This window comes from Silene latifolia, chromosome 1 (genome assembly GCF_048544455.1).
Source record: "Silene latifolia isolate original U9 population chromosome 1, ASM4854445v1, whole genome shotgun sequence".
Taxonomy (NCBI): domain Eukaryota; kingdom Viridiplantae; phylum Streptophyta; class Magnoliopsida; order Caryophyllales; family Caryophyllaceae; genus Silene; species Silene latifolia.
This window is the reverse complement of record NC_133526.1, coordinates 36,260,202-36,285,192: the sequence shown is the minus strand read 5'-3', so window position 1 is coordinate 36,285,192 and position 24,991 is coordinate 36,260,202. Positions and strand designations below refer to the sequence as shown.

At 37.6% G+C, this 24,991-nt stretch overlaps 2 protein-coding genes across 3 annotated transcripts in view; both read right to left on the bottom strand.

Moving 5' to 3' along the window:
* LOC141603381 (epoxide hydrolase 2-like) overlaps nucleotides 1-24,991 on the bottom strand; it is an 88,792-nt gene that overhangs the window by 27,787 nt on the left and 36,014 nt on the right. The gene's annotated exons all lie outside the window — the stretch shown is intronic.
* Nucleotides 13,959-15,174, bottom strand: LOC141603397 (uncharacterized). 2 transcript variants are annotated; one of them, XM_074422898.1, is made up of 3 exons: nucleotides 15,020-15,174; nucleotides 14,650-14,910; nucleotides 13,959-14,463 (listed from the first exon to the last, which is right to left on the bottom strand). In XM_074422898.1, exons 1-3 carry the CDS (start codon nucleotides 15,122-15,124, stop codon nucleotides 13,993-13,995), a joined length of 837 nt encoding a protein of 278 aa, XP_074278999.1. In that variant the 5' UTR covers nucleotides 15,125-15,174; the 3' UTR covers nucleotides 13,959-13,992. The 2 variants fall into 2 exon arrangements, with proteins under 2 accessions (XP_074278999.1, XP_074279000.1); XM_074422899.1 differs by having other exon boundaries at nucleotides 14,650-14,886.

Below are 24,991 nucleotides of genomic sequence, written 5' to 3'. Positions count from 1 at the left end.
TGAACCTCTTTTGATTTGTAGTGACAGTGATAGTGAGGAGGACTAGTTGTAATTGTACAATTATTAATACATTCAATAAAATTTGCATTGTTTAAAATTATACTCCCTCCGTTTTTTATTACTTGTCGTTCTAGCCTATTTGTTTTTTTGTTTTATACATGTCGTTTTAGCTTAACATCAATAGTGTGTTTCAATTTCCAAGGTTTGGTTATAAGAAACCTCTCAATTTAGCCAATAAAATGCATAAAAGAAGAGGCAAGTGGTAATTAGTTCACAATTTTCCATAGGACACATGAACACCAAATAAAACAATAATGATAAAAAGTAGTATAGTTGCAAATCTTAATTTGTGTGAATCAAGTTAAAACGACATATACCCTGTTTTCCATAGTTAGCGTTTGTTTCAATTGTTTATATATACCCTGCAGAAATGGTTGATTTGAACTAACGATTTTTTCTTTGAACTAACAATTTGAATTGTTTTCAAGCAGTGATTATGTCGAATATTTTTCGCCGTGTTTTTGGGAGCAATAGTAATGCATCTCAACATGAACGGGATGACGAGGAGTTTGAAGATGAGGTCGATCCTGAACCTCCAACAAGAAGACAGGAGGGCATGCAGGTGACTCTCTCATCAGCCCATGCTCGGCCAGATCATTTTTGTTAAGTTTATGTTAATTTTTTTATTTTTAAAACTTATATATATATATATATATATATATATATATATAACATTTACAGTTTTAATTTCAAATATTTATGTGTTTTTCAGGTGGGATAACACGCCGGTCACGAAATATGTTACTTGGTCGTTCACCCGTAACCTAGGAGATGAGTACTTCACTAGGTGGGGTAAATCGAGTGACGCACAGCGTCAGAAGATGTGGAATTACTTTGCGGTAATTATGTTTTTGAATAATAATTTTTTTAAGTTTATAATAATTTTCTTAAGTTTTATATAACTAATATCACACTTGTTTTTGAAACAGACTCATGTAAGATCCATCGCTCATGGCTATGATCCTACGCCTGAGTGGCAGTCGAGGGTACCGAGGCGGATTACCACTCTTATTAATGGACTAAAATATAATAAGAAAAAGCCTAAGTGGGTGCCTGATACTTGGTGGGAGAACCTTAAGACTAGGCTACAAGATCCTACTTTTGCCAAACATTCGAAAATCAACACGGCAAATAGAAAGTCGGGTGGTAAAGACGGGAAAGCATTGGGCACCCACACTCTTGGTCGGAAGAGTTGCTCCGATGTTTTTAAGGAATTGGTAAGTATTGTTTATATTGCTTTTAAAAAGTGGTTAATATATATGATTGACAAATATATACTTGATTTTACATGTTTCCATACTAATTTCAGGGTCAAGAGGCCACTCCCTACAAGTTGTTTACGAAGACGAAGAAAAATAAGAAGGGCGAGTGGGTTAATCCTCGAGCTGCTGAGATTGACGTACGTTTTTGTATTCAATTTAATATTTATTTTTATTACAAAGAACGGTAATATTTTTCTTAGAAAGAACGATAATATCTTTCTTATAAAGATAGGTATATATATATATATATATATATATATATATATATATATATATATATATATATATATATATATATATATATATATATATATATATATATATATATATATATATATATATATATATATATATATATATATATATATATAGAAATTGCATCAAGTGAGTCTAGGTATCTTAGGTGAGTCTAGCATTTTAATCTCATCCATTAGATCTACTCTAATCAACGGTGAGATTAAATCTCGTAAATTATAACAAACGTATAAAAGCTAAGAATTCAAACCTCCCCCTCATAATTTAGTTTCACTTTCTCTCTCCTCCGTCTCTTTCCCTCGCTTTTTCTATCTCTCTCTCTAAGTCAAAATAATCCTCTGAATCAAGCAAACAAACCCTAGGTTCCTGTTTTTTACTCGCTTTTATCAATTCATTCACAAATCAATCAAATTCGTGTGTTTTCCAGGTTCTCGTTGCTACAATGGATGCAGATTCTACCGACATTAACATGCAAATAGGTAATTTCCGTAATCCTTTCGTTTTCAGTTTTCCTTTTTGCGATTTCATCTGGATTCTATGTCGCTGATCATTCGCTATTGTAATTTCATTATTCCGTTGCTTTTCAGTTTTTTAGGTTAATCGATTTTATGTTTGCTTCAATTTTAGTGACATCCGTTCACTTCTACTTCAATTTGACGGTCTCCTTTCCTTTGATTATTCTCGTATTTGCTTTTCTCTTAAATATTAGGTGCAATCTCCTTGTATTTGTTGTTTTTCCTATCGAATTTTCATATTTGCGTTCTCCTCTGCTTTTGCTTACAATCGTAGTTGCTTTATCGTCACATTCCGTCAATTTTGATTATATTTGTCTTTATTCTGTTGCTTTTCAGTTTTTTAGGTTAATCGATTTTCTGTTTGCTTCAATTTTAATGAAATCCGTTCACTTCTACTTCAATTTACGGTCTCCTTTCCTTTGATTATACTCGTAGTTGCTTTTGTCTTAAATATTAGGTCAAATATCCTTGTATTTGTTGATTTTCTCGTTCAATTTCGGTCAAATTTCATTATATTTGACCTCTTTTCCTGTCTTGTATATTCCTGTTCCCCTGTCTGTATATTCCTGTTCTCTTTGTCAATGCTTACAGTGCTCGACTTGTTACAATATCAATGTTCTTTGTAACACAATCACATATATTCATTTCCATTGCACATATAACATATGCTGTACCACTTCTGGATGTCCTCTTGTTCTGCTGTTACTTCAATGTACTTTAGTTTCTTGTTCTAAATTGTAGTCCAGCCTCTTCGCATATTTCCTGTTCTCCCATCCATCCTTATGTCACTACATTGTCATAGTACTAGTATTACTGTAACAATGTTACTCTTTGTAATACCACCGTTGTATTTCAGGTCACTAATACTCGTATTTTCCTTTTTGTATTACTGGACTCAAATCTTTTGTCACTCAACCCCATTCTACGCCAATTGTCCAAGAGCAACCCAATCCTCAACCAAATAATCAGCTTGTTCTGTCTCACACGCCTAATGGAGGTGAGCGCTGGATGCGTGTGGTTGAGCATAAGTTTAGACCTACCATTGGTGCAGTTTTCGCCTCCCTTGAGGCTGGAATCAAGTTCTACGAGGTTTATGCTCGGGCATGTGGATTTACCCCTCGGAAGCACAGTACGAAAACACTACGAGGTGGTGTTGCACACCAAAAATTCGTAGTCTGCAACCGTCAAGGGTTCAGGGAATCTAAACCGAAACAGCGTCCCAGAACCAAGGATGATGAGAATATGGGTGATGGTTCGTCCACAGCTAGTACAGTTACACGGCGAGTTAAAATCACAAGAATTGGATGCCGAGCGTACGTCAGATTTGCCCCTCTCTATGGCCTTGATGGCCCAGCTATGATTGACGAGTTTTCTGAAGTCCACAATCATCGTCTCACCTCTGTCTCAGAATGAGAGATCTCGATAGGATTTCACGATCCCTTGATATGTTCCAGAAGACGCTTATCTTGGACAACTCCAAGTTGAATATTGGCGCTGGATTAACCTTTAGACAGGTTAAGGAACTTGTCAATGGGTATGAAAATATCGGTGCTACATTGATAGATTTTAAGAACTTTCAAAGAGATATCAAGTGCTACATTGGGTTAAGAGATGCTGACCTTTTCATCGATCGACTCGAGAAACTCAAAGCGACCCAACCCCAGTTATACTTCGCCTATGATGTTGATCCGCAAAACCGTCTAACAAAGTTCTTTTGGGCTGATGCTACATGTATTAGAAACTACTCATTCTTTGGGGATGCTGTGAGCTTCGACCCTACTTACGGAACCAACAAGTATGATATGGTTTTTACACCATTCACAGGTGTGAATCACCACAGAAAGTCGGTGTTGTTTGCCGGTTGTCTCCTGTTACATAAGGATGACATCTCCTTCCAATGGACCTTTCAGCATTTCTTGACTGCCATGGGACAAAAAGAGCCGCAGTTCATGATCACGGATCAATGCCCTGGCATAAAGAAGGTAATAGTGTGACAATGTTTCAGTAATGAGACTTACTTAAATTTATTGTACCACAACATTTTGACTCCAACTACCACTGTTCCATCTCTTCCTCTTTTACAAGGTTATTCAATAACAATGTTACTGTAACTAAATTACTAACATATAATTTACTCACTTGCTCTTTCCCTATCACTGGTCAATATCACGTTCGACTTCTTTGTTTCATTATGGTGGCCTACAACAGCTTTCCCTTCGTTTTCAAGACAGCTAGGCATCGTTATTGTATGTGGCATATTACACAAAAGATCACGGACAAAGTTGGTTCAACACTCTGCAGAGACACGGACTTCCTTGCTCGCTTCAACGCCGTTGTTTGGGACCCCGATATGGAGTCGTCGGAGTTCAAGAGAAGTGGCGGAAGGTCATTTCAGATTTCGATTTGGAAGATAATGATTGGTTGACTACAATATACGACGACAGACACCATTGGATTCCTGCCTACCATCGTGACCTTGCCTTGGGCTGCATATTAAGAACAACACAGCGATCAGAAAGTACAAATTCGTTTTTCAAGCGCTATGAGAATCACTTTGGTACACTGGTCGAATTTTGGATGAGGTAAACAACTCTTTTTCATTCCTTACAGTACCCGGGAACAGTGTATGTTACAGTACCATTGTTTCATTGTTACATAAATAATTTGTTGCCGAATCCTTGTTGCATTAAAACCAGATTCCAAACTGCTATGGACCAGCAGCGCTATACACGAAGGTGCGATGATTATAACAGTGACCACTCATTCCCTGAGCTTAAGACAGAATTACCTATAGAAAAGCATGGCGCTATTATATACACACATGATGTGTTCAAGGTGTTTCAAGAAGAAGTAATGGCTGCCGATTCATGTGGTGTTGATGACTTTGAGAAGGAGGAGCATGTCCGCATAATTCATGTAATCGATGCTGAGACAGACATAATTTTCAAGGTGAGGTTGGACCTTAGAAGCACAGATGCAGTATGCGAGTGTAAACTGTTCGAAAGAATTGGATTACTCTGCAGGCATATTGTGTGGATGTACAAGGGCAATTGAATTGGGCGAATACCAAGCAAGTACATTGTAGATCGTTGGCTAAATAACACACACGCAGCGAACATGTTTGATTCGAAAACATTATTACGATGTGATTTTGACTTGTTCTGATAATTGTTTTTGATAACATTGTAACCATAATTTCTTATAGTAACATTGTCACCATGATAAACAAAGAACTGCTTTGTTTTACTTCCGTGCTTGATTCGAATGGGAATGTCATTGAGGATTCATATATGGCTACGTCGATATGAGTTCATTTGTGCAACGTATGGTCAGAGTTCCGTCAGATAGTTGGTGTTCTCAAAACTTTACCTGCTGAACACACGGAAGAGTTAGCATCCCTCCTAGTTGAGTTCCGGCAGAAGTTATGTATTGAACCGCTTACAAAAGACCAAGAGATGGAGATAATGTTGGGCTGCAGCTCGTCATCTGAAGTCACTATCCACCCTCCGGAACAAGCACGCAACAAGGGCAGCGGAAAAAGATTGAAGTCAGCTAAACAACAGGCCATTGAAAAAGCAGCCAAGCCAAAGAGGCTATGTGCATACTGCAAAGAAAGAGTTACCCACGACAGGAGAACATGCCCTCTTCGCATAGCTGATGTATCTGCTAGAAAGCAGCTAAAAAGAAAAAAGTTTGATACTGTTATGATGTTACAGTAACATTGTGACCTTAGCAATAATTAGTAGGATTTTGTGTTGCTGTGACAACAATATGTCACAGTAAAAATAAAAAGTAGAATTGTGTGTTGCTGTGGCAATAACATGTCACAGCACTAATGGAAAAAACCCCTATTGCGTCAGTTGTAAATGGCCTTTTGCGTCGGTTTTGGCCTGACGTATATCGAGGGGTCGTATTTGTAATGCGTCAGTTGTAAAACTGACGTAAATGTTGATCATTTGCGTCAGTTGTACGTACAGAACCGACGCAAATAGCTTACATTTGCATCATTTCTTAATAAATAACTGACGCAAATATACTTAGAACTGACGCAAATAAGTCATTATTTGCTTCTGTTATTTGTAAAACTGACGTAAATGTTGACTATTTGCGTCAGTTGTACGTACAGAACCGACGCAAATAGCTTACATTTGCATCATTTCTTAATAAATAACTGACGCAAATGTACTTAGAACTGACGCAAATAAGTCATTATTTGCGTCCGTTTTTCTCGCGGATCGATGTTATTGACATTTGCTTTGGCGCCAAATTGGGTAACCTTTTGCGTCATTCCTTTACAAGATATAAAATCGACGCAATTGATTATCATTTTTTTTTAAAAAAATATAAAAATTTGCTACCAAAATTTTGGCAAAGACCTCCCCATAATAATCATCAAAATGCCAAAAAATTTCAACCTGCAACAAGATATCCAACCAAAGGACATTACATCTCATTCCAACCAACAAGGTTCCAAAATCAATCCAACCAACAACGGTCCAAAATACAATCCAACGAACGTCGTTCCATAATACAATAATCTAACCTAACTAAGTTTCCAACCAACAACGTTCCAAAATACAATCCAATGTATAAAAATCCAACAAAAGTCATAGTTACTAAGGTCATAGTTACCGGTATAATCTATACTAAATGTATGTTATCTAAACATTTATTCGCCCAAACTTCTCTTGCCATATTCATATCGATCATTGACATGGATGAAGTTGCAATATTCTGCATTTTCAAAATCAGTATTATAGTAATAAACGTAAATGAAGAAAGAAAATTGACAATGAAAACTTAAAGTAAGATTGAATTACCTGTTCAAATTGTATCTCCGCAGATTTACAATAGTTGAAGGTTATGTCATACATCCATTTCATGACATAATAACCATACTCATAATTAATCCTCTGGTTGTTGCGGACACTAAAATTTAAAAAAAATACAATTAATAATAAGTATTAGTAGATACATAAAGTAAGATTAAATTACCTTTTCTTTTTTAGAATTGCAAAAAAAGAGTCTAAATTTTGTTTATGTCAATCTTAACTAAGTTTACAAAACACCATATTTACTTCACATCTTATCATCACATTCATACAACTAAAAATGGGTTTCAACGAAGGCGTGGGGGGACAAGACTCATAATAAGAAAATCATAACCAGGCCAAACATAGAGTACTTGCTAAATTGACTTAATGACGCGTACAAGAGATTCCTCATAAGGCACTAAGATACCTAATTCGCTATTCAAGACACCATAACGCTCCTCATAGAGATCATACGAGACTAGCCAACCGTCACCTTTTCCATAGTAAAACCGGTCCCTAACAATACCTAAATACCGACCACAAATCCCATCTAGTAGCGAGACATGGTATAAAATCGTCCAGGATTTTGTAACTTCATATTCAGCCATAACCCACATGTCAAAAGACGAGGACATAAATCCCTTCATATTATGTCCTCTCTGTGCATTGACCAAACCAACACACCCATTGAAGGTGACAATAAACATATCGGACCAAGCATATTCATCTCCTACAATAGGAAATGCTATCATTCTATACAACTCAGCATTTAGCGCATCTACGTTTCCAGGATCACCATACTTATCTAATAAGAAGGCGTAAATTAAAAAAAACTAATAATCGTCCATAGTGTCGTTTGAGGAATCAAAGGGAGTGTGTTGCCTTAGTCCCTCTCCCTGACAGTATTTGTTTGATGTAATTTTGGGACTGATTTCTTTAATTCTTATATATAACTACACTCACATTTCAACAACGTGTTGGACAATATCGAGAGATGAAGGGAAGGGAGTTCAGAAAAATCATTTGGGTAAGAGAGGAAAAAAAAATGACAAGGGTATAATTGTTACGTACCGTGATCTCTTTGATATATAGTTTAGTATTTTTAACATTATAGTTGCGTCGTCCTCCAAAAGCACAATTTAGTATCCAAGCACCTTCAAGAACCTTTTTTATGTCCATTGTCTTAAGATCCCTTTTTCGTGAGTCCAAAATATACATTGTGTTCAATCCCACGCAAACGACAACCAACATCCAATGATTACTGTGATCAAAACATGACAAAATCATTACATATGACAATACTACTATTGAGTTACTTGTAACAAAGGTCATGATGCAAAAAGAAAGCAAAAGGTTAAAGAACCATAAAAATAATCTAAAATAATTGAATTAGCTTCAAAGATTGATCAAGTGCCATTAAATTTTTCAAGTACAGACGTACAGTAGACGGAAATGGATGTTCATGTAACTATCTTATAGTCCAAGGAAATGCTTCTAATGGGTTCAACATGTATTATCAAGTTAAGGGTCAAAATGAATGGGGTTGTGACTTCGACGGTCTAGCAATTATCACTGATCAAGATCCTTCAAAGGCCGGCTATGAATTTCCAGTCATGATTGCTTATGGTTCTTCTACTGTTGTAAGGAAAGGGTTGTTTGAGGTTTTATGGACTTGTATTGGTGCATTTCTCATGTTTTTTCTTCTTCTATAGCACTTTGTTTAGTTGTAACAGAGAAAGTGACGGATAGATTTTCTGTGTGCAATTTTGTGGGTAGTCTACTTGATCAATGTTTCCTTTTGCATCAAACTTGCAGTGAGCAGGCCTGGCCCAACGTTCTCCGTATTGACTCAACCTGTTGAATCGTTTGATTGACCTAGTCGCGCTAATCTAGAGTCATATCTATTTTGCCAGACAGAGAGCGACCTATTAAATAAGTCTAACACTCTAGCCTAGTCGTAGAGAATTCTGAATCAACACCTTGTATTTAAATAATAATGTCAGACAGAGAGCGGCCGCCTATTAAATAAGTCTAACACTCTAGCCTAGTCTAACGACATATAATACTAGCCTGAATTCTAATAATAAAAAAATTCCAACAAATGTAGGTCGCGACTGAACAACACCGGCCTAGCCTGAATTATTGGTTTGTCTGATTGTTTCGCAATCAAACAAACACGAATGAATCTAATATAATGACATTCCAGAATTACTTTGTGAACGATAGACAATTCTCAATCACCACCTTCCCCTCTAATCCCATTTGTCACCCTTTTTGTAACAGGTGATCTAACAGCTTGATGATGTAAATTAAGAATACAATTCAAATTTATTTAAGCATGTAAACTTGATAAAAATAAAACAAAATATTGGTATCCGACGAACAACAGCACGATATTGGTGTAAGCAGAAGCATGACAATAAATCTAACAGCATCTAAACTCAATGAACAACAAAATAAAAAGACGTAAGACGGACAGCAGCGAGCATACCTAATAAATAACTGGCGACGGACAGCAGCGAGCAAAATAAAAAGACGTAAGACGATTGAACAATTATCAACGCTATAAGCTTGATACCCGACGAAGAGCAGCACAATATTGGTGTTAAAGGGCAGCGAAGAATCTGGGTGGCGATGGCAGAACGACGGCGGCTACAGCACAAGCACGACAATAAATAACTGGCGACGTCAGAAGCACGGCACGGGAGGACCGTTTTGGTGGCCGTGGTGGGGTGCGACAGCAGCACCAAGGTGGCGGTGCGATGACTGAGCAGCACGGTGGTGGTGGTGGTGGGGTTTGGTTATGTGAGGAAGAATAAGGGTTTTATTTGAATGTAATTTGGGAATGAGGGTTTTGAGTATAATTGGAATGATCGGATACGTAATAGCGAAGCATCAGAATTTGCTTTTTTTTTTTTAATTATCATTTAAATCGGTTTAAAATACAACCGATGCAAAAACACAATTCTAAATAAGTCGGTTATGTCAAACAACTGATGAATTTGATAAAATACGTCAGTTTCTAAAGAAACCGACGTATTATATACATCCGTTCTGTCTAAAAACAGACGCGAAAACCTTGACTATGGGGCGAAAATGGATTCCCGCCAAAACTAAGAGCTTTTTGCGTCAGTTTTAGTAGAACCGACGTAAATTGATAGACGCAATAGGTGTTTTTTCTACTAGTGAGAAGTAAAAAGTCATTCGATTTTCCTACATCATAGTTAACATTTTATACAGCACTTACAACATTTTATACAACAATAAATATTGTTTTAGGACCATTTTCCGTCCCGTTTTAGGAGCATATTTCCTAAGTTTTACAGTAACAGTGTTATACGATTTGTTATACGATTTGTTTTGTTTAAGGAAAAGGGTTTAGAGTTGGATTAGGCGGCTCTGCGAAGCGGTGCCGCCTAATCCAACCCTAAACCCTTTTCCGTCCCGTTTTAGGAGCGTTTTTCCCCAAATTTAAATCCTGTCGTACGTTTTAGGAGCGTTTTTCCCCAAATTTAAATCCCGTCCACGACAGGGTATCACCCGTCCTTCCCTAGGGTATAGTTTTGGTTTTACTGTAACACTGTTGTACTACGAACAACCTTTGTTTAAGGAAAAGGGTTTAGGGTTAAGCGGTTCCGCCTAATCCAACCCTAAACCCTTTTCCGTCCCGTTTTAGGAGCGTTTTTCCCCAAATTTAAATCCCGTCCACGACAGGGTATCACCTGTCCTTCCGTAGGGTTTAGTTTTGGTTTTTTTGCACCACGTTTTTTTAAGGAAAAGGGTTTAGGGTTGGATTAGACGGCTCCGCGAAGCGGTGCCGCCTAATCCAACCCTAAACCCTTTTCCGTCCCGTTTTAGGAGCGTTTTTCCCCAAATTTAAATCCCGTCCACGACAGGGTATCATCCGTCCTTCCCTAGGGTTTAGTTTGGTTTTATTGTAATAGTGTTGTACTACGAACAACCTTTGTTTAAGGAAAAGGGTTTAGGGTTGGATTAGGCGGCTCCGCGAAGCGGTGACGCCTAATCCAACCCTAAACCCTTTTCCGTCCCGTTTTAGGAGCGTTTTTCCCCAAATTTAAATCCCGTCCACGACAGGGTATCACCCGTCCTTCCCTAGGGTTTAGTTTTGGTTTTATTGTAATAGTGTTGTACTGCAAACAACCTTTGTTTAAGGAAAAGGGTTTAGCGTTGGATTAGGCGGCTCCGCGAAGCGGTGCCGCCTAATCCAACCCTAAACCCTTTTCCGTCCCGTTTTAGGAGCGTTTTTTCCCAAATTTAAATCCCGTCCACGACAGGGTATCACCCGTCCTTCCCTAGGGTTTAGTTTTGGTTTTACTGTAACACTGTTGTACTACGAACAACCTTTGTTTAAGGAAAAGGGTTTAGGGTTGGATTAGGCGGCTCCGCGAAGCGATGCCGCCTAATCCAACTCTAAACCCTTTTCCGTCCCGTCTTAGGAGTGTTTTTCCCCAAATTTAAATCCCGTCCACGACAGGGTATCACCCGTCCTTCCCTAGGGTTTAGTTTTGGTTTTTTCTGCACCACGATTTTTAAAGGAAAAGGGTTTAGGGTTGGATTAGGCGGCTCCGCGAAGCGGTGCCGCCTAATCCAACCCTAAACCCTTTTCCGTCCCGTTTTAGGAGTGTTTTTCCCCAAATTTAAATCCTGTCGTACGTTTTAGGAGCGTTTTTCCCCAAATTTAAATCCCGTCCATGACAGGGTATCACTCGTCCTTCCCTAGGGTTTAGTTTTGATTTTTTGCACCACGATTTTTTAAGGAAAAAGGTTTAAGGTTAGATTAGGCGGCTCCGCGAAGCGGTGCCGCCTAATCCAACCCTAAACCCTTTTCCGTCCCGTTTTAGGAGCGTTTTTCCCCAAATTTAAATCCCGTCCACGACAGGGTATCACCCGTCCTTCCCTAGTGTTTAGTTTTGGTTTTTCGTATGTGAGTGTTGTACTACGAATAACCTTTGTTTTAAGGAAAAGGGTTTAGGGTTGGATTAGGCGGCTCCGCGAAGCGGTGCCGCCTAATCCAACCCTAAACCCTTTTCCGTCCCGTTTTAGGAGCGTTTTTCTCCAAATTTAAATCCTGTCGTATGTTTTAGGAGTGTTTTTCCCAAAATTTAAATCCCGTCCACGACAGGTTATCTCCCGTCCTTCCCTAGGGTTTAGTTTGGTTTTACTGTAACAGTGTTGTACTACGAACAACCTTTGTTTAAGGAAAAGGGTTTAGGGTTGGACTACGAACAACCTTTGTAACAGTGTTGTACTACGAACAACCTTTATTTTACTGTAATAGTTACATAATCGTTGTTCAATTTAATATACCATAATTCTAATAGTAAATTGGACAATTAACCGAATTAAGATGTCATTCATTAAAAACAAGTGTTACAAACACTGATTAAAAACGAAATACTTACAAACAGTAACAGTAGTTAACTTAAATATAAGCTGTCACAGTAAGCATAAACTGTGACAGTAAAGGAAATATTAAATCTTTAATTTTACTCCCTTCGTAGTCGTTTATTCACAGGTGGAGAATGAACGCTGCTTTCGCCCTCTAGCAACTCCTTTTTCAGATTATTCCTGTAACCTTCCATCTCTTCAATAGCTTTGACAACAAGAGGCCACTTCTAGTTAATCGAAGGGTTGAGTTTAGCATATGACTCCCTAAGAGCTGTAACACCAAGGAGAAATTGACGGTCTAAATCAGTTTCAGTGTATTTCTTGACTTATTTTCTTCTATCTGTTTCCCAATACACTTGTTTTCCGCCATCAGAAACTTGAGATGAGCTTCAGCATTGTTCAAGTCATTTTCAAGCACTTGTACTCGTTCTAGCATTTCTATTACCTTACTATCAGATTATATAACCTGCTCAAGTAATGAATCTCTATGCCTTGTCATTTCTTCCAGTTCAAACTTGGTGTCTTCTAGTTTCCTTTGAATTCGTTCCATTTTTCTCTTGCTGCAACAAAAAAAAAACCTATTAAAACAGAAAAAAAAAACTGTTTTCCCTAAATTAGAGAAAACAAAATCTATTTATAAACAAACATAAACTGTTTTCCCTCAATTAGAGCAAGGTAGTCATATAATAAATGAAATTTTTAAATGATTGTAATATTAAACCATCCATAATCTTTATAGATATTTAATATTACAAAAGATTTAAAAAAATTAGACATGAAAAACCTTTGAATTTGTCTTGGCTTATTTTTTTGTTTAGAAAATGAAGTGTAAATGTTGAATGAAAATGAGATTATTTATAGATAATTGAAAAAAACAAAACAGTTTTAAAAAAAAATAAAAAAAATAACTGCCTTGAAAATGTCACTTTGAACAAAGTGAAAAAGCATTTTAGAAAGATAAGCACGCAAATTGTAGAATTCAAAGCGTCAAAAAAACCGTCACATAAAGTAACATAATTGTGTTTTTTTAAAATGAGATTATTTATAGATAATTGTGAAAAACAAAACAGTTATTTTTTTTTAAAAAAAAATTAACTGCTTTAAAAACCACTTTTATTAACTGCTTTGAAAACTGTTTTTAAATGATGATTGATGTTAACCACGTGCATGTTCCCCATAATTAAGTCCAGTTATAAATGCTGCACAGAGTGGAGAATTCAAAGCGTCAAAATCTTTTATTATAATTTTCATTTATTACTATCACAGTGTTACAGTAACATTATTTTCATTTTGTCTCGACTTTTTTTGTTTAAAAAAAAACACTAACATTTTAAAAACTGTTTTCAAAATTAAATGCTTTAAAAAACAGTTAATTTTTGAATTCGAAAAGACAAAATAAGACATGAAATTTATCCAACCCATGTTTCGTTTTCCCTATGAAGTGCAGTTATAACAGCTGCAAGAGTGAAGAATTCAAAACGTCAAATTATGTTTTCTCTTTTCACTTTTGCAACTGTCACACTGTTACAGTAACATAGTTAATGAATTCTGCATATAATAAGTTACTGTTACAGTAACAAACTTATTTGTAATATATTCCAAAATATTCCAAAATATGTTCCACTGTCTATACATGACCACTATTACGTTGTTAAAGTAACATTGTTTTAGAGTACATCACTTGATTTTCACTTTAAAACGAAGTACAGGCATTTCGGTGTTGAGTGGCTTCGGTTCATTCTCAATCGGTGGTTCTTTGTCTGACAATTCATCTTCCGTTGCCTTCCCTTTGAGCATTCTAGCGGCTTCCCTCCTTGCAGCTATATCAGGCCAGATTGTTTTCTTTGATTTTTTGAAGATTTCAACAGCGTCCAACAATTCAGCCCGTATTTTGTTGATGTCAGCCATAAGCAAACATGCAGCAATTTGGGAAGCACATGCCCGCCGATAAAATGTGTTGTTGAGCAAAGAAGACTTGTTTGCATATCCCAAAAAATTGGAGACGGCTGTCATAGTGATACAGGCTGACTCTTCAAATACGGAAGCCCGTTTCTGCCATTTAAACTTCACATTTACCACAGGATAGCGGAGCATTTCAGTTACCCTCACGTCGCCCTTTGTGTCCAGGTAGTCACTCATGCAACCGGCCTGTCAGAAACAGAACATTAATTTCCTTTTACTATCAATTAAGAAATCTGAGTAATCAACAATGTTACAGTATAGGTGTAACAGTAACACTGAAACAACATATAATGTTACAGTATAGGTATTACTGTAACACTGAAACTGAAACTGAAACTGTAAACATACAATTTGACAACTCAGGGGACTTACTGCTGCCATTGCGATGTCGTAAGTGAATGAAGACTCCCAGTTAGCATACGATTGACTGTCGATCACACTAATCTCTTTGTTGAGGAAATTAATACACACACAGAAGTAGTGATAGCCAGCCAAACAAGGTATAAAAATAAGTTCGGCATCAAGTCTGTAATTTGCCTTGCTCGCGTTGATGAAATTATCCCAAATTTCAAACAACTCGTTCTTTATATCAGACTGTTCACTATCCTCCTGCATCACAGCCAGTAGAGCATGCTGTAGTTTTTAAAAAAAAAAATAAAAAAAATGTAAGGGTTAGATTTCCCTTGTAAAAGAATCATATGTTATTGAACAGAAGCAGACATTTAACACCGATGCAACTTACCATGTGACCTAGTCCTAAGTAAAGTATGGTTGGCCCTCCTGCCCTTGTGCCTCTTTTGCTGTTCTCGACATAATTCAAGAGTAGAGACCAGCATTCAAACACCATCCAATTTGTGTGACTCCTAGGACGTAGTGAGAGTATATCAGCTCTTGTCAACCTCCCGTTGTCTCCAAACGCAGCCAGGATCTCACCGTTACGTAACCATAAGAGTCGATTACTCAAGAGTTTTCGCAGAAACAAGTGTAACATAAACAGTGTTTAAAAACACTTTTACGAAAAAAGTGTAAAAAGAACACTTTTACAAAGAGTAACAACAAGTATTTTACCTTTTGTGGAAGTCGATATCATCCATAAACGCATAATCAAGAACGTGCCTTCTCGATTAGTTATCTTTGGACATCGTTTCGATTTGCTCTCATAAATTCAGAGACTAGGAATATATCACCGTCAATTTCACCGTGACCTAGAGAACATCCCATAGCATCATCTTTATGAAATTTAAATATTATCTCCTCATCTTCGCCAATTGCTCTAGGAGAACGCTTGTAAGCAACCGACTTCACCCTCGGCTGTTTGGGCTCTTCCTCCTTTTGTTTTTCCTGTGGCTTCTTTGTTTTTTCCTCTTCCTTTTTTTCCTTCTTCTCTTCCAGCCTTCTTTTTTGCAGCAGCTTTTCCTTCAGCTGTTCCCTTTCATTCCCGAATTTTGATATCCTTCCTTGCACCTCTTTTCGTACTTGATTCAAGTCGCTAAGAACAAGTATTGCACATAATTCAGCACGGTACAACATTCTTTTCCGTTCATCCCCCGGCTCAGAGTCAAAAACATTCCCCGTGTAGAAAGCCATGTGCATCATCATGAAAACCCCACAATCCACATTTTTTGCAATGCTCTGCCATTTAAATTTCACATTCTGCAGTGGGAAACTTTCCACTTTGGAGCCTTTTGCAATTTGCATTTCTGACAACATTTCCCCATGATATTTGCCTGCACAAAAAGTAATACTGTTACTGTATCTATGTTACTGTAACAATGATTTCCAAATTTTTTAATGGAAATTTAAAAGTATAACATTGTTACTGTAAGTAGAGAAACTTACCGCATTTCTTGCCATTTTTGCTTTTCGGGATCTGGCATATAAGGGTTTGTTGTCTAGGTAGTCAACGGTTTGCGACATGAAATTTATGCAAGCACGAGAAAAAGTGGTCCTCCGAATGAGTGGAATGAATATCTGCAATTGCGATATATATCATTGCTAAACAGAACTTCTATACACTCTACTTATATAAGAATAAAAAAAAATATTAACAGTAATGTGGTTTACCATATCACGGTCGAAATTGGTGGACTCGGGTTGTATTTGATCCACTTTGTGTGAAGGACAAAAAACTTCACCTTCTAAATGTCCTGTTTTGAACGGGTTTTCCAACAGACATAGTTGCTAATGCGTCCTACAAAAATAAATATAAATACAAAGTCAATAAACATTATAGAAACACAAAATCAATAAGAATAAAAAATTATTTATTACAGTAACATACAGATTGACCCAAGCCCATGAAGATCCTCAATGGTGTATCACTTGCTACCTTTCTGGAGATGAGGTCATTGAGCAACATTGACCAACATTCAGTCACCATTATATAAATAAGCTCACCAGGAGCCAATGAAATTAAATCTTCCCTTGGAATGAAGTGATACTTCCCATACGAGACAAGCCTTTCCCTGTTGGACAATGAGATGTAATAGTCAGAACACCTTTTAATAGAGTAACGAGTTTAACAAAGAATAACTATTCGGTTGAAACAGTATTCACTTGCAAAGTAAAAGGTTTTGTTTATCACAGTGCAAGAGTAAATAAAGTACTCACGTATCTGAGAGGTTCTCGTCATCGTCGATAAAACAATAGTCAATTGTTTCTTTCCTAACTTCAAGAATATGCGCCATTATCTCCTTGTGTTTTATCATAGTCTTGGACACAAGTGTTAGATCCGGAGCTGGTAGGCCACATTCGATTGTGCAGCCGTAGCGAGGATCCATCACGCGCATCCAATCTTCAGTTGTTTCGACATGTAACAAATAGTGGCGCCAGTATCTTCGTCGTAATCGTCATACAGGATCTCATCACTACAATCATGTTGGAGCTGTGTCCTCCAGTTAGTGCGGATAACGTCATTGCACATACACTTGTACGGACAAGTGGGAGCTTGTTGGGGCTGGTGTCCTTTACAGTTAGTGCAAGGACTTATAAATCTCTAAAAGGATCAAAGGGTATACTTTTGTATCATAATCAGTTGGTCCACGTTTATCAATAACGGTTGGCTTGCTAGATAAGTTTGACGTTATTGTCATACAGATGGCGGTGATCAACTGGTCCCTAAAAGTCACACCTATAGGATACGTTTGAGAGATGTGACGGTATGAAAATACAGTCATGTAGATGCCAAATTTGACTAACCAGTTAGTCTGAGTTATTTGACTAATAATTAGTTAAAATGTGATGTTGAGATATTTTATTTAATACGGATTAAATAAACATGGCTAAGACGAATTAAGCGGTTAATTCATAAAATTAAACATAAGCGATTTATATTTGATTAATGTATATTGGATAAATTAATTATACGATATTGTCTTTGTCGGACATGTATTAATAATTCAACTAATCCGTGTTATTAGTTGATGCTTTAATATCCGATAACCGATGACAGTTTATAATAAAGACCGCGTTGTATACATTTTAGCCTCGGACCACGAGTTAAAAATTAGGAGAAAATGGAAGCCCATTTCCTCCTAATCCACTCGGTTTGGCCGAATGAGAGGAAACAAAAAGGGAGCCCTCTCCTCACTTGTAACCTAATTGTCATTTTGCAAAAGAAATTAGGGTTTTGAGAAACATATCTCTCAAAACTTTAGATCTCACATCTAAACAAAACTCACAAAATAATCCTCTCAATATTGCAAGGCAATTAGATGATTCATTCTAGCACAAGGGCATTTCTCGGACGATCTTGGGTGCATCATTTAGGAGGAGATCTACTTTGATCTCTCATTGCCAATTTGCACTAGGACCGAAGGTTAATTCTTGTGTTTTATCATTGTTCATTGTTTTTCGTTTATGACTATAAATCACGTATTAAATTTGCGTTATAATCCTATATTTAAAGGGTATAATACGGATTTTACCCTACAAATCATCGACAATATCAACTTCATCATCGTCGTCATCTTCTGCTACCAGACTGCACTGAGTAGTTATTGGTTCTTCGTCGCCAACTGTCTCATCATCAGCCTCACTGGGTTTTTCTCCTTCCTCGCCTTTTTCATCATTCCCATCGGCGTCTTCATTACCAGTTGTTTCATCCTCCTTACTGTTATCTTCGTTTTTATCGCCAGCACTGTCTTCATCTTTATCATCATCGTTCTTTTCATCTGGTTTTTCATTCCCATCATCCTCTTCTTCATCTTTATCGTCATCTTCCTTTTTATTTCCCTCACTGGTTGGTTGGTCATCAACCTGGCCTGATGCATCATCATCGGCCTCTTCCTTGTTATCTGTGGCACAAGTAATTGAATTGAATATAAATTACTAATGTTTTTCAGACCAATAATGCCTCATAGTTATACTAACGTTGTTATCAGAATTTGCTACTTCAATTACCTTGGAAGATCCTTCTTCACCGCCTCGATCGTTGGGTTCTCTTCACTTGGCCCGATGCATCATCTTCGGCGTCTTCCTTGTCATCTGTGTAGCAGATAATTGAATATACATATCACTGTAAACTTCTGATAAAACTACGACACGGTAACAGCGTTATTATAATGATGTTACGATAAAGAAGTGCTAATGATGTTACATCGGCTAATACAACGAGTGCAAATAGATTTCTCTATTACCTTCGGGAGATCCTTCTTCACATTTTGCCTCATTGGCTGGGTTGTCTTGAGCTTGCACGATTCATCAACTTCCGCCTCTTCCTCGTCATCTCGTGTCACGGGTAATTGGATTCAATATATATTAACAATTTTTCTTTGAACCAAAAAAGGCACAATAGATACACTTTGTAAATTTCGTTAAAATTACGTCACAAAGTAACATTGTTCTTTGTTACATCCTCGACACAACGAGTTTAAATAGATTCCTCAATTACCTTCAGGAGATGCCTCTTCACCTGCCTCACTAGTTGGGTTATCTTCAGGCTGGCCTGATGCATCACCTTCGGCCTCTTCCTTGTCATATGTGTAGCAGATAATGAATGAAAATATATTACTAAATTGTTTGTTAAAAAAGCACCCAGTAACAGAAAGCCTATAACAGCATTACACTATTACCTTCACCAGATCCATCTTCTGGCTCGCTAGTTGTTTTGTCACCCTGCCCTGACGCATCATATTCATCAGCATCATCGTTTTCATCTAAAAGGAAAGTAATTGATTATTAGTAATTATTTGTAAAATGAAAACTCTATAACAGCGATGATGTAACAGTGTTAGTGCAAGTGATTAGATTATTGTAGTAGTCTTACTATATTACCTTCATCAGATGCATCTTTATCATCCTCGCCACTCCCCTCTTTGTCGTCTTCATTTTCTTCGTCTTTATCATCCTCCTCCTCTTCATCTCCGTCATCCTCTTGGCCTTTGCCAGATTCATCCTCTTCATCTGCATCATCGTCTTCATCCGCATCATCCTTTTCCTCTGCAACATCCTCTTCATCTGCATCAGAAGTAAGTAATTGAATATTATATTAATAACTATTAATATATATAACATATTACAATAACAGTGTTATTGTAAAACTATAACTAAAAGTAATAACAGTAACACTGTTACTCGATCTATTACCTTCACCAGATTGGCTTTCAACATCCTTTACATCCTCCTCTTTGTCCTCTTTGTCTTCTTCCTCTTCATCCTCCTTTTCCTTTTCATCCTGTTCATCGTCTTCCTCCTCATCGGCACTTTCTTCATCGTTATCTATGTCCGTGCCACCCTCTTGAAGCCTCTTGTTTTTAAGACGACTCTCAACATCGCCGCCATCGTCATCCCCGTCCTCATCATCATCCTCTCCATCATCAGTCCCGTCATCATCGCTGCCATCATCAGTCCCGTCCTCATCATCACTTTCCACTCCACCCTCCATCTCATCTTGCATGTCCTCGTCATGAACCTCCTCATCCTCTTCATCATCTTCTTCATGATGTTGCTCACTTAAACTGCTCAATACCTCCTTTACCAGGGATTCTGACTTAACTGTCCTAGGACTTTTCTCTGTTGGAAATGGTTCCAACTTCCTACTGACTTTGGACCTTGTATATACTGGGAAGTCATTCGCCCTCCTCTTCAACGATTCAGCCTTTCGCACAACATCTTCGGCATATTTAAGGTATTCAGGCTTTAGTGGTGATTTTTTTTCCGCTTTGATTCGAAAACCTTCGATCCGCCGAGCAAATCTCTCGTGAACAAGGTTGGAACCCCTTCTATACATCAGCAACATCAGGTCGGTCTCCTAAGTCAATAAACCAGACAAAAAGAAACGAATTAGATACCAGATTTGGGAGTTGTAACAATTGCAGACAAATAAATTTATAAAAACAACTCACATCAACATGTTTTTTTCCTTCAACTCTAAGATCTGTTTCAATGCAGGAAGCTTCTCCATCAAGATGTACTCCCTTCCCTCACTACTCTTAAGAAAACCGCCTCGACATCCTCACCCTCATCGATTCTACCCATCCTATTTACGAAACATATTAGTAATTAGTAATTAATATTAATAATTAACAATATAGTAAGGTAATGATAATGTTATTAAGTAAAGCCATTGCAAAGAACGATATTACGGTGACCATATTACGATGACGATATTACACCGATTGCCACATTACCTTCACTGGGAATCCCTTGCCAAGACAAATAGGATAGACAGTTTCGACATCTCATCGCTCCTAGACAGCCAATCTTTCCTTCGTCTTTGACTCTTTTTGAAAGACTTTCATCTGTCCAATGTGTATCGAGGTAAGTCGATTGGTTGTACCTCGCCATGGAACTCAAACCGGTGAATGTAGGCCAACAGTAGCACCACAATACACCCACAAAGACACTTAACCGTTCTTGTCTTCAACCCTTGACACACTCGGCCTACCTTCTCAAAGACATACTTTGACCAATTAAAACCTTTTATTTTTTCAACATCGTCCCACAGACTTCAATGACTGAAATCAACAGAATAATTTGGAGTCGGGGCTAAAAAAGTGGAGAGCGCATAAAGAACGAACACCTGCTTGAACTCATCACCGCAGGCGCCCTTGTTATTCTTAAACCAACTAGTCACCAAATCTAGCTTGATGTTCAGGTCTTTGTAGAGATGTTGAACTTCCTTCTCCATTTGTTTTTTAACTCGGTGTCCTCTCACTGGGATCCGCGACCGATTGCGGTCAAGACCACATTATTACCCTTCACCGGCAGTAAAAATAGGTCATGAACATCATATCGTGACAAAGACAAACTCCTCTGTTTCAAGAACATGAACCTTGAAACTGTCGTAATCAAAAGCCTTAACAAGCAAGTCTGTTAGCCCGGAAGGGACTACTGATATATTCATCTTCAATAGTCCTCCAAAACCAATTTCTTTAATGGCTTTCTTTTGCTTTACGGAAAACTTGCTCATAACATCGACCAACGACCGGCCCCGCACTTAGTTGGGTATTTATCCGGCCTGTAATAAGGAAGTGTAAATTAGCACCACCGCTTAAACAAGCAGTGTGACACTATTTTATGCCAATAAACCAGCAAAAGAAGAAAGCAACAAAACAAGGATACAAAGAAAGGTGTTCCGTAACACCGAAACTTTAAACAACTCAACACGACGAACAAATAAATCAATAGAAAGGAGAACGGTAACACACATTAATTGCTCATTTATTACAAATTATTAACCCTAATTTTGAAGCGAAAAACTAGAACGTTAAGAAAATCAATTACTCACTTCGAGCAAAACAGTTAGGCTAAATTTATTACGAATCAATATAATCGACACAAACAACAACAATAACAACAAGAACAAAGAACAACCTAATTTTTTAATGGAAAATTTATTTCCTTCTAAGATCAATTAACAAACAAGTATAATCGACAATGTTATAGTACATCTCATAAGAGCACCGAAACAAAGATAAAAATGTTACAAAGATAGGTGTTCTTGTAACATCAAATCGAAATCGAAACTTTAAACATACAAGTTTTGGCCACTAGAAAGACACATACTTTTTTAAGACCTCTTCTTTTTCAGCCTTCACCACCGTCTTGGTTGGTCTCTTCTCTGTTTTAGCCCTCTTCGACATTTTGAGCCGACGCTCGAGTCATCCGAAACCTCATAATCTCTATCACTTTCTTCTTCAGATGACATGGGCTTATCTCTAGGTCTCTTTTTTGTTACTCGATCTTTGGTTTCTTTGTTTTTGCCACCTTTTTTGGCACGCGCGTTTGTCGGTTTCTTTTTTACAAACACCTTCACGCTCTCTTTCTTGCTTACTACCTTTTCTGGTGTTGGCTCTTTTGCCGCTGAAACTTTCTTTTTTGCTACAACCTTCTCCGCCGTCTTTTGTTTGGGCACCTTCTTTGCCACCTCTTTTGTCACCAACTCTGCAGATTTGGCCATTGCTGCCTTCGGGGTCTAACCCTTTGTTACAGTAACTTTTTTGGGCACCTCTTCTTTTGTCTCCTTTGCAACCGATTTTGATTGCTTAGTCGCTGCCTTTGCGTTGGCACGATTCTTTGCCTTTTGAGGAGGTGCACTTGCTTGCTTCTCAATGGGCACCGATTGCTCCTTCGACAACACTGGCACATCATGCGACGGCTTTTCTCACGCCTTCTTCCTCGGCACATTGGTTTCTTTTTTACTTTCTTTGGATCGGAACCTTCGCAGCCTGCTCCTTTGGTACTCTTCTTTGGTGGCTTAAGCACCTTTTCGCAGAGGCACCTTACTTTCCTTCACTGGCACCTTTTTTGAAGGAGCAGGTGTTGCTGGCGTAAACTCTCTCGTAGGCACCTTCGTCGCTTTTTCATTTGTAGGATTTGACTTTTCGGTCCGCATCTTCTTAGTCGGCTTTGGCACGTTCTCTGTCGGCACCTTTTTGCTTTGTGTCTTCTCTGATGCGGCCACTTTAGCCTTCTTAGTGGGAGCTGATTTCTCAGGTACCTCTTCTTTCCGACATTGTTATTTTCAAAAATTAAAATCGAAGTTTACAATAACAATATAAAGACAACTATTAAATTGAAAAGGAATGATGGTAGTCAAGTCGTTGAAGAAATGACAAATGGAATACGAATAATGGCGGTCGAATAATTTTTTAAAGATCAATTGATTCTTTTTTACTGTAACAATGAGACAATATATCATAAACCTTAATAGTAGTGACTTGCGGTCGAGCAAAGATTTTTAGACACATACTCAGATGCATGAGATGCTTCGACTTCCTTCTGTGCTGTTGGTTTTGATGGCTTCGTGTCGGCACCTTTTTGCTAGGTGTCTTCTCCGATCTTCGCTACTTTTGCCTTCTTCGTCGCGGTGATTTCTCGGGCACCTCCGCTTTCCCGACATTGTTTTTCCAAAAATCAAAATCGAATAAGATTAAAAGTAAATCAATTACGGCTACTACATCGATAGGTAATGATCTTGCTCTTTAAAAAGTAGGGGATAGTATACGTTATCAGATCCGTGTTATTCTGAGAACATTGTTAATGTATATCTGTTGAGAAATATTATAAACTTCAGGAAAAGGGACATTTCATGCAAATCACTAACAACTCAACACAACGAAGAGTCATAGGGACATACTGATCCGCATGAGATGCTTCAACGTTTTTCGGTCTTTGGCATTTTTGAAGGCTTCGTCGCCGCTTTTTTGCTCATTTGTCTTTTCCGAAGCTTCCACTTTAGCCTTCTTTCGACTTGCAGATTTCTCGATTACTACGTCCGCTTTCCGACATTGTTTATCAAAAAACCAAAACAGAATAACATTAAAAATAAAACAATTACGCCTATTAAACTGAAGAAGAATGATGGTGGACGAGTCGACAAAGAATGTGGAATGGAACAAGAATGATAGTATCCTCGAGAGAATGAGACAAGTTGTTACAAAGATTGTCAAACAATTGTTTTGATATAAAACTACAAGAATAATCGTTATTACAAAAGCAATTCTTTGCTCTTGAAAAGGATAGGGGATACACTTTTACTCTGATATTGTTACAGTAACATTGTTAATGTAGATCTGTTGAGAAATATTATTTATTTCAGGAAAAGGGACATTTCATGCAAATCAGCTCAACACGACGAAGAGTTATAGGAACATACTGATCGGCATGAGATGCTTCGACGTTTGTCTGTGCCGACGGTTTGGAAGGCTTCTGTGTCGGCGCTTTTTTGCTCGGTGTCTTTTCCGATGCTTCCACTTTAGCCTTCTTACTGACGACAGATTTTTCAGGTACTACCTCTGCTTTCCTGAGATTGTTTATCAAAAAACCAAAACAGAATAACATTAAAACTAAAACAATTACAGCTATTAAACTGAAGAGGAATGATGGTGGACGAGTCTGAGAAAAGAATGTGGAATGGAATAAGAATGATAGTATCCTCACAGAATGAGACAGTGTTACAGTATTGTCAAACAATTGTTTTAATATAAAACTACAGTAACACTGTTACAGAAGCAATTGCTGCTCTTTAAAACGATAGGGGATACACTTTTACTATGACAGCTTTTTCAAAGAATATTGTTATGTAGATTTGTTCAGAAATATTATTAACTTCAGGAAAATGAACATTCCCTGCAAATCACAAATCACTCAACACGACGAACAAATAAATCAATCGAAAGCAGAACGGTAACACACATTAATTGCTCATTTATTAAAAATCATTAACCCTAATTTTGAAGCGAAAAACTAGAACGCAGAAAATCAGTTACTC

Excerpts from the sequence above, each read along its gene's own strand:
- LOC141603397 (XM_074422898.1), bottom strand. The coding sequence starts at position 15,124 with ATGGTGTTTGAATGCTGGTCTCTACTCTTGAATTATGTCGAGAACAGC. Across the intron at positions 14,911-15,019 it reads ACTTAGGACTAGGTCACATG|CATGCTCTACTGGCTGTGAT; the intron begins GTAAGTTGCATC and ends TAAAAACTACAG. Across the intron at positions 14,464-14,649 it reads ACGACATCGCAATGGCAGCA|GCCGGTTGCATGAGTGACTA; the intron begins GTAAGTCCCCTG and ends TGTTTCTGACAG.